Here is a 15,948-nt window from a genome sequence, read left to right as displayed (position 1 = left end):
ATAGTTTTTCCTAATGTGATGAACGAATATATGCCCCCCTTTGATTTTCTTAAAATCTCAATTACCCCTCGTTCAAATGGCTTAAGATGTCAGTTCATACCACTTTTGCTCTTTTCCGCCTATCATTTTTTCCCCCCAAAATATATTTCTGGCCAATAATTTCTGCTTTTGCTTGTATTCTATGTAAATTTTCGTGTCAGTTGGATAAGATGGATGTTTTTATATTGGAATGGTTGGTGGTGTTTTTATATGCCCCCCTTGTAATCTATGTTTTCATTGTTGGTGTTTTGTTACTCGGTTGTGTATAATAGAAAGTGAGATTGCCATGGGTTTTAACTTTTAATGCTTAATCAATTATAGATGATTTTAGTACTTTGGAAGAAGGAAGAGCTCAATTTCATTAAGTTAGGACTAATATATGGAAGATAATATTTGTTCTTATTTAATGACCAATGAGCTTTGGCTCAAATGACACTTCCCCTTCTTGCTATATATTAGAAGATAATACATGTTGAACCATGTTAAGAAATACTTTATATATATATATATATATATATATATTAATGGAACTTCAGAATGGATGGATGATGAGGTCGTCGCTACAACCATTGGGTGTATGTGTAACTTGCCAATAAAAAAAATGTATTTAAAATGTAATTGTTATTTTAGATATTTAGCTTGGCTTCTTCCAAGAAAAATTTGTCTCAGATATTAGTGTACTTGTTTGTGATCCTTAGTAAATAAACTTTTTTATAAATTTGTATTCATAGATCTAGCCAAGTGTCGATTGTCATCAAATATTGCTAATGCTGTCTCTTCGTGATATTTTGTATCCATTTTTTATTTTTGTGTGGCTGACTCTTTGGTGTCTGTATGAAAGTAATCATAACTTTTACCAGCTCATCTTCACGCACTATCTCCCTTTGTCTTAATATTATTCATCACTAGTCATGAAGTTATAAGGTGGTTCGTGGTTGGCTTTTCAAGGGACTTTCTTTTGAAGTTCTTTTTGATGTCATTTGTTGTACTTTTGATTCAAATCGCTGTTGCAAGTCTTGCGACTTCCATTATGGAATCTCTATTACACTATAAATTATAATATTAAGTACAAAGTTGTAGAGATATCCTATAAGTGCCTATAGATGCACATTAAGCAAGTCCTTCGGAGAGCAAGTTTGACGTTTAAAAGTGATGCTGATAATATATAGAGGTTCTTTTGCCATCATCTTTTGATCAGAATCTGTCTTTCATTTGAAACTGTTTTTGCTTGGCTGAATATGTGGTTTCCCGTCATCTTAAGGCTCGCTTGTGCGGTGTGGATTTCTATTCATGGGCTTGTGGCTCATTTGTAAGCCAATTGATCTCTCGCTTGAGTTCTCTTCGAAGGCTAGCTTTCATCGAACTCAATTCCTTGAGACAGTGCTTTTCCATCTCATCATCTTTTGGTTTGTTTTGAATTATCCAACCAACAACATTTTTGACATTTCAAATCTTACCTAACTCCATATTATCCCATTTCTAATTTTCAGCCAATGGCGTTTATAATCCTTTGAAATTCTATTTATGGTGCCTTATAATTAATATTTCTCCGATCTAACACAGATAAAAATGAGACCAATTAATATGCGTCTGTTGGGATTCAGATCCTCTAGATTTCTTAGGGTACTCTACCAGTAGATTTCCTTAAATCCTAACCACTCTTTAATGACTTAATGGTCAAGATTCTGCCATGTTAGCATTCCATTAACAATATTCTTAAAATAATAAAATAATATTGCAAACAAAACAATTAAGATTATTGTTAGTGGAATGCTGACATGGCAGAATCTTGACTATTAAATCATTAAAGAGTGGTTAGGATTTAAGGAAATCTACTGGTAGAGTACCCTAGGAAATCTAGAGGGCTTGTAGTTGCCACTGGATGGCTTCTGTCACCTTACTGATAGGATCAGTTGAATTCTGTACATGTGCATATGCGTGTTGTGAGCTTTAACTGCCATCTAATGGCTATGTCACCATCTTGGACTATGTGTGCACTCTGTGTTGTTAGGCTTAAGTATATCGATTTACAGCATATGCATAAGAAACCTTCATGTGACAAACACATGGCAAATGAGGAAAAATTGATATAAACCCCATGTGGTAGCACAATTAGCTGGGGGATGAAGCTCACTTGTCAAAAGAAAAAATATTGACATATGTAGTTTAATATATTCTTAAAGGAACCAAATAGTTTAAATTGTTTAATAATTGGTGTTTTATACTGCAGTCAAGATGAATGCAAATCGGATGGTCGTTGGGACGCTTCGGGGGTTTGACCAGTTTATGAATCTAGTGGTTGACAACACTGTAGAAGTGAATGGCAATGAGAAAACTGATATCGGCATGGTGGTGGGTCCTTTGGCTTTGTCTTTTTTTTTTTTTTTGGGTAGTTACATTGCCATTGGAGTTTTGATAATCTAGTTACCATATTATTCCCATTTATCTGATATTACTTTTATTGCTGCAGGTGATCAGAGGAAATAGTGTGGTCACTGTTGAGGCTCTTGAACCAGTAAACAGATCATAGTGTGGGTTCTACTTATGCTTTTGTGTTATTTTGGATGGTATCAATATGACATTGGGAAGGAGATCTTCTGTAATCTGGATTAGGTGGCCCATTCTAGTGCTTTATTCCCCCCCTTTTCTTTTCAAGCAGACTTGATGGTAATATAGTGTATTCTGTATGGGTTATGATGGATGGCAGTGACTTTTGGTTAATATAATGCTTATATGGTCTTACCAACTGGGTTAATATGCTTTGCTTTTCTTCCTGTGTCATAATTGCAACTTAGCATAGTGTCGAGCGGGTTATAACTCACAAATCATGTCAAATCAGCCCGAATATATGGTCGGGGTGTAAATTATTACCTTTTTTTGAGTCACTATTTGACGCTTTCTTATATATTTCCCGTGTTACCTAGATTGCAGTCCTTATTGTTCTTTTTCAATGAATTTTATTGCTTAATGCTTATAAACAAGATGTGATTATTATCACTAGTCGTGTAATGATAAGCATCTTCCACTTCCATCCAAAACAACAAAATGTCAGTTGGTTCGAGTTTGGGAATTAGCCTCTTCAAAATGATATCATTACTCATTAGCCTCTTAGCATGTATGCAGATTTTCTTTGCCCAACTGAGAGGGCCCTCTACCCTCCCACCCCCAAATCTATTGGGCGTTCAGAATTTGTACATTATTATTTAATAACGTGTACCTGTGATGCTCAACATTGCAACAACTTTGTCTTGCAAATAAAAAATTTAGGCAATTATTAATGGTTGGACGTGCTTTATAATAGAGCCACGTCGAATAATGGCGTTGGACGCATCTCTTTGCTTGAAACTTGAAAAACTCCTATTGTAATTACGATGTATTGAATACCAAAACAAGAACAAAAACATCTTTAACCTTTTGTTATGATTCTCTTTTCTTTTCTGTCTGATCGAGGTTAAATTTCCTAGGACAAAGGGGAGGACCACGAGTACAAGGTCTAAAAACATTTTACATGAAAAGGTGAATAGCTGCCCGCCATGTCGAGTTTGAATTTCAAATAGTTTTAAGCATCCATGGAATAAGAATAACACAACGGGTGTCTTCTCTTGAAGTTTTAAAGTTACTTTGCAGTTTTGTACTTTACAATAGCTGGACTTTGCTTTGCTTTGCTTTGCCTTTTTCTTTGTATGCTGTGATAACTTGAAACTTTCTCCAAAGGCTTCAAGACCCGGTTGGTAAGCAAAGCTTAAATTGAAACTGGCAGAATATTATGTATGTTAACGGCTAACTTAACCCACATCGCTTTGTGCTTCAGCTAGCATGATATTCTGAATCTCTGATAGTGATATAACATGATCTGATAAAAAAGAGAAAGTGGCCACCAAGATTCATATTAGTAGAAATCGACAACTCAAAAAACACCCATATTAGAGAATCTGTGTGTCATACTCATAACTTTACCACTTGCTAAAAACAAATCTGTGTATTAAAAGGTTGGCACATGTATTTGCTGGCAATAATACTTAGATTAAGGTTATCATGGAAGCTTATTTTCACAGCTGCAAGTCTATTGGTTTATGTACTATTTTATTTTATACAATTATCTTTCATATATAGCCCCACAACTAGTTCTTCTCATTCTTGATTCAGACGTTTTCTTCAAGTTTGGATCGAAGGAGATAATGGGGTTGGTTGATACAGATAGTATAGACTGTGGTCCTGAGTCTGAGATTAGTGTGTGTAGTTGAACATTTGAGAGATAGTAAAAAGTAATGTGGAATACATTTACTTGTCATTGTCCTTGTTAGGTGTCATGAATTAATTAGTAATAATGGGTTTTTTGAATGAATATATAAAGTTTGAATCGTTAATGGTGTTGTAGAATTGCAAGTTGCAACTACTACAAGATTAAATAGTTTTCAGAGTATAAAAAAGTTAGCTTTATATATTGATAAATGTTACTCCATGATGTTTTTTACTGAATAATCACTCCAAACCTAGTGTGCAAGACTACAATAACCACGTGCAAATAGTGTTTGTTTAATTATGTGCCAACATCAAGATGAGATTTGCATGCTTATCACATAAAGTTAACAAATGTGTGTGATATGTTGGGTGTGAAAAAAAGAATGACTGAAGTGACTTGTGGATTAATATTTAATTAATAAATACATACTAGTTTAGTAATTAATAAAAACTACAATTGAGTCAACTTTATACTTATAGTATGTTTAGTATAGATAAGTACTTATAATTACCCAAAACTCAACTTTAACACCATACTTCCACAAGTGGACAACTACGTACTTTTTTCTTAGTCATGATTATAAATCAAATCTCTCATTAAAGATTAAGAAGAAAATTTAGAACATTACTACCTTTTGAGAACTTATACCTTCTTTTACTATTACTATATAGAGCATCCACAGCAGTGGAGTTAAAAAATTAGCTTTTTAGCTTCATCAAAAGTTACTTTATTTATTTTACCTATACATATCTACACACATGCTGCAGCAGTGGATCTATTTTAGCTTTCAACACAATAAAATAATATAAACATTACAATAAAATAATATATCCCACAACTCAAAAAACATTCACAGCACCAACCACAGCCACCTTTACCATCAACCACAGTCACAACCACCACCACCACCACCACCAGTCCACAACAGCAAAAAAAAAAAAAAAAAAAAAAAACCAACCGAAATCTCTAATCTTTTTCCTCAACCCAGACCAAACAAAATCACTAATTATAAACAAAATAAAAAATCACCAATCATAGAGCTGGGCTTCGGTGAGGAGGACAGTGTCGGCGTGGGTCTGATCAGCGGAAGAGAAGTGGGTCTGAGGCGGAGGTTGATCGGCGGTGAATCGAGGTTGGGTGAGCATTGAGATGGTGGACTGGACATCAGCATGGGTCTGATCGGCGGAAGAGAAGTGGGTCTGAGGCGGAGGCTGATCGGCGGATCGGCGGTGAATCGACGTTGGGTGAGCATTGAGATGGTGGACTAGACATCGGCGTGGGTCTGATCGGCGGAAGAGAAGTGGGTCTGAGGCGGAGGTCTAATCGGCGCATCGGCGGTGATGGATCGGTGAATTGAGGCTTGGGTCGACTTGGGCAGGTGATGGATCCGTGACGTTGAGGCCGGCGGAGGTGAGAGTGAATGAGAGAGAGAGGAAGAGGCACGGAGTGACTAAGAGAGGGAGATCAGAGAGGTGAGAGTGACTGAGAGCATTTTTATTATTTTAATTGGGCTGAGAGTAAAATAATATTTTTTTTGTTTAGCTCTCATGAACATTGCACATCTCTAGATAGATGTGCACTGTTCATTAGAGCTAAAAAAAAATAGATTTAGCTCCACTGCTGGAGCATGCTTTTTGGTGTTTGAAAAGCTAAAAAATACCAATATAGCAATATACCACCACTGCTGCGAGTGCTCTAGCTTTACCTTAAAAGTATTTTTTTTTTTTAATTATAAATGAACATTATGTTTCGAACCTAATTTTTCGCTTGTGGGTCATTTCTCTTATTAAAGAGGTGGATGCTAAAATGAATATTGGAATAGTGTTACATCTTCAAGGATAAGGGTATCCCAAGTTTTATATAATTTTAAAATTTTGGATAAACTTAAATATGGTTCCTTAAATTTTTTTTAATTATAGGTTCTCTAATTAAATTTAATCATGTGGCATAAAAATAAAAATAAAATAGCAAATACACTTTCTTATATATTGTTACAAACTTACAATTTAAAAATTCATATGATTTGAATTAATTAAATACTCTAGGTCTAGGCTATAAAATCTAAACTTTTTATCCTTTAAAAATGAACATTATCTGTTCAAATAGATATTTAAAAAGAACTGACAATTCAAGGACTGGTGGACTGGTTTAAACTTCTTTTTAGCACTCATTAATTTCGATTGGGAACCAAGAGACAATTTTTTTGAGTTTCGAGCTAGAAGAAGCATAGGTATGTTACATGTATAGGATGCAGCTGAACCTAGAGCTGCATTATTAAGAGCATTATTTAAACATACTAACAATGCCTAGGACTTCCCATCAAAAAAAAAAAAAAAAAAAAATGCCTAGGACTAGATGGCATTAACTCCCCCATCACTATTTTATTTTATACAAGCGTCATGGTAACTAGTACTTTTAGTAAGGGTGGCAATTCGTGTTCGCGTGTCGGGTTCGTGTCGTGTCAAGTCATGAGTATTCGACTACATAGGTCAACACTAACCCGACCTGTTTATTAAACGGGTCAAGATTTCTCAACCCTAACACGACCCATTTATTAAACGGGTCAATCGTGTCGACCTGTTTATCAGATTTTATCAAAATGAAAAATAAAAATTAATGAAAAAACAAACAAATAAATATTTTTAATATAAAATTCAGAACTAACGAGTAACTGCATCACAAATAATCATTCAAAGTTAAAGCATATCCCAATATCACAAATAATCAATTACAATATGTCAAAGAAAATAAATCACAACAACTAATAAGTTTATATACCTAGAGTTTGAAGGGTATATTGGTAAAATATCATTTAATTAAACGGGTCAGACGGGTCAAACAGGTTCTATGTGTTCAACCCTAACCCAACCCATTTATTAAACGGGTTAGTCGTGTCAACTCGAATATGACACGAACCCGTTAAGCCTCAACCCATAACCTGCTAATTTCGTGTCGTGTCGTGTCGGGTTCGCGGGTCGTGTCAAATTTTGCCACCCCTAACTTTTAGAATATTAGCTAACAATTTATTTTAAAAAATTTTAACACTATTTTTATGAAAAATAAAAAAAAACAGTCAAAATATTAATTACATTTTTTTTTTATAAAAACTTTCTTTAAATGAATTATTAATCAATACCTAAGAGTATTCATTGAGAATCATTACCATTCTCAATAAGGATCTTAATTAATGGTCTAGCTGGCCTTCTTAAAAACATAAAGTCTTTGAATTGCATTTGGTCTTCTATAACTATTTGGTCTCTTATCTGTCAGGGACAGATGGGTATAGAAAACTCAAAGTCTTTGAATCGTAGAGTTAATAAATACTTCCTACGAAATGCAGCCAGTGGATAAAATTCTTCCCATCATATCGCACCAAAAATATACACACACACACCAAAAAAAAAAAAAAAAAAAAATCCAATCATAGTACCTGATGGTTTTCATAACTTCATAAAACTTGTTACATTTATAATTTATTTAGGGAAAAATAGGTTTTGAATAAATCAATTAATTTCCTTATGATTTTGATTTTTTTTTTCATGAGAGTGGGAAGTTTTAAAGTTTTAAGTTTTAACAATAGCTTCAAGATTTTTTTTTAAATCTTAATCATCCATATGAATTGGGTGCATTGGATTTAGTTACATTTTTGATAATTTAAATTGATACCAAAATGATTATAATTTGCATTTATTTAAATATAGATAACGAGATAAGATTTAATTCACTCATTTTAAAATAAATAAATGAACTGATTTTAAAACTTATCTTCAAAGTTATCTTAAAACGTATAAAATATCTCTCTTTTCTCTTTCTTATTTCACAGCATGATTCCGAATAAATGAAGTCTACAATCTTTTTGCAAAAAAAAAAGAAAAAAAAGAAAATCAATGATAAGGCAAAAATGATTAGCAATATATGTTAGACGAGTAATGTTGCTCATGCAAATATTTTGTTAAAAGAATCTTTAGAAAATTATGTATTTGTGTTTGATGTTGAAAAATCAAGAATACCATAATTGTATGACCTATGTACTTGATTTTTATTTCTAATAATGCACAAAAAATCATGTCGAGTTTTATAAAATAAAATGTATACATGAACATGGTATAATAGATGGTTTGAATTACTTTCATTATAAAAATAAGTGTTACAAACTCATAGCATCAATTATTGACCTTTTTCTGTTACTGCAAAAAAGAAAAAAGAAAAAAAAATCATGTATGAATTTTACTGTATCAAATAAAATATATACATGAATATTGTATAATAGATAGTTTGAGTCACTTTCATTATAAAAATGGTAAAACCTCAGTGAGTGTTACAGACTCACAGCATCAATTATTGACCTTTTTCTGTTACTACCATTGGTTTTTTTTTTTTTTTTTTTTTTTTTTTTTTTTTTTTTTTTTTTTTTTGTGGTCAGTGTTTAGGGTTTAAAGTATTTAACTAATTCCTCTATGTAACCTCATAGATCAATCTTAGGATTAACTATTCAATTAGTTTGTGGAATGTGGACACAACATGTTTTAAATTTAAATCACAATTATTAGTATGATTCATTGTAGTTTGTGCATGATAAAAATAGTGAATGTGATGGACCCATTGAAAGTAATATTACTCTCAATAAAACTTTTTTTTTAAAATTTTTTTTACACATGTGGGAAAAGAGATTTGAATCATTGTTTTCCTTGTAAATAAGACATGGTCATGCTACTAAGTTAAAAGACTTTTTGGTTACTATGAAGTTGATTCTAATATTACTCTTTAATTATTGGGATAACTTAGCCAATGACCTTTGGATCAAGTGGTACTTGTTAGCCAATCCAACCCCTTGGTGAGAGAAACCACTGAGGGGCTAGATGAAGCTTAACTCTGATGGTTTCGCTTTGAAGAATCCAAGAAAGGCAGGTGGGGGGGGGGGGGAGGGGCTTAATTCGAGATCATAATGGAGGATGAGTGAAAGGCTATGCTAGAGGGCTCGGGCACACCAATAGTATCATAGCTGAGCTATGAGCTCTAAGGGATGGGTTAATCCTAGCTAGGGAGTTGGAATTGACTAATTTAATCATCGAGCTTGATGCTTTGAGTGTTGTAATACTTATGAATAATGAGTCTGAAAATTTTGTGATGGAACCACTCTTAACTGATTGTAGAAACCTCTTGAAGGAAATCTCAACTAAATGCTTGATTCATTCCTATCGTGAAGCCAATCAATGTGTGGATGCATTGGCTAAGCTAAGAGTGCAAACCTTATCTCATTTTGTTGTATTTTGTAACCCACCGCATGTGGTGGAGATTTTGTTAGCTTTGGATAAAGCTAATATGCATTGTAATAGACTTGTGAATTCTTAGTTTAATGTTATCGCATGGTTTACCGAGAAAAAAAAAAAAAAACTTATATCCTCTAGACTTATGGTTGTTCTTATCATCGTACCAATATATTAATAAGTTATATATATACATTAATAGATTTCTGAAAAAAAAAAGTTATAGATTTATAGGTTTCATTTTCATATAGATTGGATAGGATCTGATAATTATTTTTTTGGGTGATAAAAAATTTTACTATTTAAGGGTTTTTTAAAAGGAAAATACTATTGAGATAATTGAACAATAGTGTTGGGATAAATAAAAAAAAGTGGGAAAAGCCAAAGGGTCCTACACTTGAATAGAATGAAAGGTGATAAGAAATTTTAGAAAGAAAAGATGGAAGCTTGGCTCTGAAGCGGAGACACTACCCACCCCCACCTGGCCACCTCCTTCTCTTTCCCTTTTCTTCTCTCATAAAACAACAACAATACAAAAAAAACCAATCTCTCTCTCTCTCTCTCTCCCTCTCTCTACTCATATCCCTTCCATTTCCGTCTCCATCTCCATCCCTACCGGCTACCCTACTCTCTCTCCCTATACACAAAATCTGTACTCTTCTCTCTCTCTCTCTCTTTCTCTTTCTCTTTGCTTCTTCAAGCCTCAATACATGAAAAGCCAGCAAGGATACAGGAAGCTAAAGCAAGAGAAAAATATATAGGGTGTGAAAAAAATACAGTGATGACAGTCACGTCTTACCTTCCAAAAACCTTCCTTGAATCCAACTCTACTCCACATTCATTTCCCATATCTTGGTCTTCCAATCAATAGTCTATTAGTCTACACACACACACACCCCCACATAAAGATCTAATAAAAAAGAAAAGTCCCATTATCATATTTAGCTAAAAAAAAGTGAAAAAGACTCTTTCTTGGTTAACAAAACATGACTGAGGTACTCCAATCCCCATCTCACTTCCAACCTTCACCTTCAAGCTCTTCCACACCTAATGATAGCTCACACCCACATGCCCTTATAGAAGACCATCTGGAAGAGGAAGAAGTTGAAGTTGAAGTTGGAGTTGGAGTTGGAGTTGGAGTTGGTGATAGGAAAAGGAAAGAAAGAGACAGAGAAGGTGACCAGCTGTCTCTTTTGACACTTTTAGTGGCTGCTTTTAGAAAATCTTTAATTGGGTGTAGTACTAGTACTGCAACTGCGGCTGCTTCAGCAAAGCTTTCTTCCATGGAGATTGGCTGGCCTTCTAATGTTAGACATGTTGCCCATGTCACCTTTGATAGGTTTCATGGCTTTCTTGGCTTGCCTGTTGAGTTTGAACCTGAAGTTCCCAGAAGAGCTCCTAGTGCCAGGTTGGTTGCTTAATTTTCTTTTCTTGCTTTTCTTTTTGTGTTTCTTCACTTTAAAATTTTTTTCAGGTTAATGGGTCACTGTGTTTTTGTTTGTTTTGAGAAATTGTAATCTGGGTTGCTCATAATTTTTGGATTTTTAGTTTATATAATCTTGAAGTTCTTTCCTAGGTTTCAGATTTGTTAGTAAGTATTTTTATTTATTTTTTTTTTCTAGAAAAGTTTCTGTTTTTCTGTTATTATTTTTTTTTTCTGGGTGGAAAGTTGTGTTTTTTGCTTCATACAAATGGATTGGTTTGGATTTGTGTTGGGTATTTTTTGGTATTGGACTATATGGGCTGATGCCATCCTCTAAGGTTTCAATTACTGATATTGTTCATGATCTTAAGACATTTTTTCTTGTATTCATGAATTGGAGTTTCGTCTCTTTTTCTGCTTTAATTTCGTGTCGATATTCATATATGGCAATGTCCTTTGCTTTGGTTTGGTATTAGACCTTCTGGTGTACCCCATTTTGGGCTTGGAAACTGATTCACCTTCATAAGAAGTCTACTAGATATTGGATTCAGTTCCACCAATATTCTTGCTATGCAAATATGTTAGAAATTTATGTTTATTTTTTCTTTTTTTCAAAAATGAATGAACTGGATGTCATTTTCTGCTTACCTTATAAGTTATAATATGCGTGCTTTAAGGAGCCTTCCTTAATAATTTTCACAGTACAATGTTTTTGGTGTACTTTTTTGGTAGGGTCTTGTAGATGCCTGTCTTGCTGTTTTCATGCAAAAATTTGTTCACTTTATCACTAGAATCAGGGAAGTACTTCAAAGCTGCTAAAAAAAAGAAGCTGCTTTGATTGGCTTTTTAGGTTTAATACTGTAACGTGTTGAAATATTTTCTCCAGTTTAAATCCATTCAGCATTTTGCCTTGGATTCTTATAATCTTTGATCTGTAATTAGCACTTTTTATTCTTGTTTTGTGTCCATTTCCATGCTATGCTTTTTTGAATGTGATGTACTTTTGAAGGGTAGCATTTTCAAGCAACCAATAGTGGCCTTTAGGGAATATATTGCTGGTGTTCTCAGTGATCCAAAGTGCAGGTTAACCACTCTAATTTCTGCTGTTTGATCTATATTTTGACGGTTCTATTAAAGAAGGAAATTATGTGGTTCTACATGAGGCGAAATAGTCATATTTTTACCTGACTATATCATCTTTGATTGTGATACTTAAGTGTTCTTTCTTAGTTTATTCCTCTTTCCCCACTTTTCGCCTTTTTGAAGCTTGATTGAATGGCGGCCTATTAGGGCTCTATCTGGATAGGGGAAGAGGATTCAGCACATATACAAGAGTTTTCTTTGATATCACCATTAATCCACATCAGTACCTTTCCTTAAATTCTCATTCTAGATAGATATACAGGTCAATTAATGTGTAGAATCTCTTTCTTTTATTTTTTATTTTATATAAATATATATATATATATATATATATATATATATATATATATCTATATCTATAACTATATAGAGGAATTTTTTAGGGTTGTCATCTTCATTGACTTGGCCTTTTGGTGCAACTGAGATCAGACATATAAAAAATGATAACTTTAAATATGTAATGTGTGCAACAAAATTAAAACCTGTCTATCTAGTCGCTACCTTTGATGTTAGTATACCTGTTTATGGTCATTCAAAATGATCTGTGCTTCTTCCTAGTTCATTTGACTTTTTCTGCGCTTGCTTACAGGGCATCTTGAATAGCATGTTGTGCCAACTAGATAAGAACAAACTCACTATCACTTAATACCCCGTGTTCATTCCTGGTATACATCTGTAATATGTTTCGGACTTGTCAGTCCTCTAATGTCATGATCACAGTGTCCCAAGTGTATGTTACACTATTGACATAGATAAATTTTATCTGTACTATGTTTCAGACTTGTCAGTCCTGTCTAATGTCATTAGTGTTTAAGCTCAAGGTTCACTATTGACATATATAAATTTTATGTGTAGTGCCCATGTTTTTGGAGTTTCAACGGAATCTATGCAGCTTTCTTTTGATGCCAGAGGAAATAGTGTGCCAACAATACTGCTGATGATGCAAAGACACTTGTATGCACAAGGGGGGTTGCAGGTACCTGATTATTATTCCATTTTGTTCTTGAATGTAAAATTGAAGTGATAAAGTTTATCACATTAGAGTTCCTGTGTTTAAAATCACACAGTGTCCATTTGAGCTTGCCTCTACCATGATTGCTTTTTGAATGTGATTTTAATAATGTAGCAGTAGACCTTTTAGAATTCTTCAAAATGTTCAACTTTAACAAACATCAAATAATTTTGAATTCAATGCAGGCAGAAGGAATATTCAGAATTAATGCTGAGAACAGTCAAGAGGAGCATGTTCGGGACCAATTAAATAGGGGTATACTACCGGATGGTGTTGATGTGCACTGCTTGGCTGGCCTTATAAAGGTATGGTTTTGCTGAGTGATATTCTCCTAGTCTGTTCATGATCAGCATTATCCATTACTTCACCAAATGACTTATTTTGGAATTAAGAAGTGCTTCACTTGTTTTTTTGGTGTGGTACTGTTTATCAAAGGTGCTGGTTGCTGGGCTGTGAAACACACCCATATCCCATATGAGTATATATAAACTAAAATGAACTAATGCTGGTGGATTCAATGTTGAGCACTTCCTGTTGTCAACTTGTACCTTTTAAATTAATCTGATGCTGTGGTACTTCAATAGGCTTGGTTTAGGGAGCTTCCATCTGGTGTTTTGGACTCCCTCTCTCCAGAGCAAGTGATGCAATCCCAGTCAGAAGAGGAGTGTGCTCAGCTTGTGCGGTTCCTTCCCCCAACAGAGGCTGCTCTGCTGGATTGGGCTATAAACCTAATGGCAGATGTTGCACAAATGGAACACTTGAACAAGATGAATGCACGCAATGTAGCTATGGTATTTGCCCCTAACATGACTCAGGTGAGTGAAAATAATTTGCTTTTCATAAAATTTCTAATACAAATATTTGAGCCAACTCTATATCTGAGTTGAATGGATCTGAGATTTGATTGTGGTTATGCCCGCATCTTCCTCAGCAGTGGTCATGGTTCTGCCCGATAGATTTATGATTAAAAAATATGGAATTTGTTAGGAAGGGATAAGTGAATACTATGGAAATTTTAACGGACCTGTTAAGTATTCTAATCCATGTTCTAATATTGGCATTAACATTGTTTGAGAATTGACTTGAAGCGTGTCAAAATCTTCCTAAAATCAATTAATTGTATAGAAACTTATTTATATTTACTTTCTTCAGTAACCATTTTTCAGATTTAGTTACCATTCAGGTTTAGTGTAATATTTTTCTTCTGCCATTTGTCTTTACTAAGGTTCATTGAATCTAGTAATTGGGATATTCAATAAAATGTGGTTTCAAGCTGGTTAAATTAATGTGCAATAACATTCTGTTTAATTTCCATGTGATGCAGATGGCAGATCCTTTGACTGCATTGATGTATGCAGTCCAAGTCATGAATTTTCTCAAAACTCTTATTGTCAAGACATTAAAAGAGAGAGAAGAGTCTATGGTAGAGTCAGGTCCTGTTTCTCGCCCAGAGCCTTCTGATGAGGATGGTCATCAAAGCTCTTCACAGCCAATTCTTGAGGAGGTCAAAGAGGAGGACAAGAGTTACGAAGAGAAAGTCTTTATTGCTGGAGAACCTGATTTAGAGAGTCCTAGCCATCTGATTCGAGATGACTCTAAAACTGAGTGCACAACACAAAACTTCTTAGCTTCAATTGAAAATGTCACTCCTGGGGGTAATCAGTCTCTGGTTGATAATTGTCCTTGTGAGGTTGTATCGCAAGTTAATTCCTTGGCAACTAGAGTCCAAGAGGGTGTTGATGCTCTAACAGGTGCAAGTGGAGTGGTTCAAACAAATATTTCCAAGAGGAGAACTTGTCTTTCCAAGAGAACAGGTCAATCAAGTGTTTCTAATTTCAAGAAGGGATCGAAAAACATCAGTGAAGGCCTGATCTCTCGGGCAGCAGGACCTGCAGAGAAAATCAAGGGACCTGGGATTGTTGGGCGTATAAACTCAAGGACCGAGCTGGTTGAAGCTTGGCGGTGAAGGATGTTCAGAAGCTGTTTCTAGTAGTATTGGGGGGGATCAGCCAGCTGGTGAAACCTGTTGGCATGTTGTGTTTTCATCTCTGGAAATATTTGTGTATGATTTCATGTGTGCGCTTTTACAATGTTATTTCGAGTGGGTTTCTTGGAAGTTTTCTTGCTTCGAGTTTAACTTGTCCTTAACCAGTTCTAACACTTCTCTGTAATTTCGTAGTGCAGCCTTTAATCAATTTGAAGTTCCTTACTCCACTAATGTAGACACCACTGACCTCTTGAAATTCTCCTATTCTCTTCTCTTCTCTATGGTTTAAAGCCTATCTAGTTGTCAAGAGTTTGTACATGGTATTTGATTAGAATCAACTCCTCACGACTATAAAAGGCTATCCGCAGGCAAGTTAACAAAGCCAAATTGATATAGAAGTTGACATATAATGAAATTTTCTTATGAAGAGGATAATCAAATCGTCATTTATTTTGTTCACATATTGTAATAGGTTGATAGCTAAAGTAAAATTTAGTCACTTTTCATGAATAGATTGTATACGTAAACAAGTTGGGACGCTTCTTTTGACCCTAATCAACATGTTGAGAATTCATGATCAACCTCGTTTTTGGGATTAAGGCTGTGTCTTATGTGGGACTACATAAATAATAATGCAATCCCTTTCATTCATTATTAAGCGAGAAGTTTAAAAAAAAATTGACATTGAGTAGAATCAAAAGGAATCCTAAGTTTTGGTCTAGCGGTTCCTAAAACATAATGAGAAATTGAGTAATTGTTTGATTTATTATTGAATTCAACATAAATTTAAAATTTTGAAAATAATAATACTAACAATGTATTTATTTTCATTGA

At 34.3% G+C, this 15,948-nt stretch overlaps 2 protein-coding genes across 2 annotated transcripts in view; both read left to right on the top strand.

Moving 5' to 3' along the window:
- LOC142608611 (putative small nuclear ribonucleoprotein G) overlaps nucleotides 1–2,794 on the top strand; it is a 3,795-nt gene extending 1,001 nt beyond the window's left edge. Inside the window, exons 4-5 of the mRNA XM_075780305.1 lie at nucleotides 2,270–2,391; nucleotides 2,510–2,794. Coding sequence (XP_075636420.1) covers nucleotides 2,270–2,391; nucleotides 2,510–2,569 — 182 coding nt within the window. The 3' untranslated portion in view covers nucleotides 2,570–2,794. The remainder of the gene's footprint in view (nucleotides 1–2,269; nucleotides 2,392–2,509) is intronic.
- Nucleotides 2,795–10,065: 7,271 nt separating this feature from the next.
- Nucleotides 10,066–15,337, top strand: LOC142610543 (rho GTPase-activating protein 4-like). The gene is made up of 5 exons (XM_075782375.1): nucleotides 10,066–10,957; nucleotides 12,971–13,091; nucleotides 13,313–13,432; nucleotides 13,712–13,942; nucleotides 14,452–15,337. The coding sequence occupies exons 1-5, from the start codon at nucleotides 10,536–10,538 to the stop codon at nucleotides 15,091–15,093; spliced, it is 1,536 nt and encodes a 511-aa protein (XP_075638490.1). The 5' UTR covers nucleotides 10,066–10,535; the 3' UTR covers nucleotides 15,094–15,337.
- The last annotated feature ends 611 nt before the right edge of the window (nucleotides 15,338–15,948 follow it).

Source organism: Castanea sativa, chromosome 9 (genome assembly GCF_040712315.1).
Source record: "Castanea sativa cultivar Marrone di Chiusa Pesio chromosome 9, ASM4071231v1".
NCBI lineage: Eukaryota > Viridiplantae > Streptophyta > Magnoliopsida > Fagales > Fagaceae > Castanea > Castanea sativa.
The sequence above is the reverse complement of the archived record's forward strand: the minus strand, read 5'-3'. Positions and strand labels throughout refer to the sequence as shown.

Bases quoted from the DNA above. Each gene is read 5' to 3' on its own strand.
- LOC142610543 (XM_075782375.1), top strand. From the start codon at position 10,536: ATGACTGAGGTACTCCAATCCCCATCTCACTTCCAACCTTCACCTTCA. The intron at 13,092-13,312 runs GTACCTGATTAT...AATTCAATGCAG, and splicing joins ATGCACAAGGGGGGTTGCAG to GCAGAAGGAATATTCAGAAT. The intron at 13,433-13,711 runs GTATGGTTTTGC...GTACTTCAATAG, and splicing joins GCTTGGCTGGCCTTATAAAG to GCTTGGTTTAGGGAGCTTCC.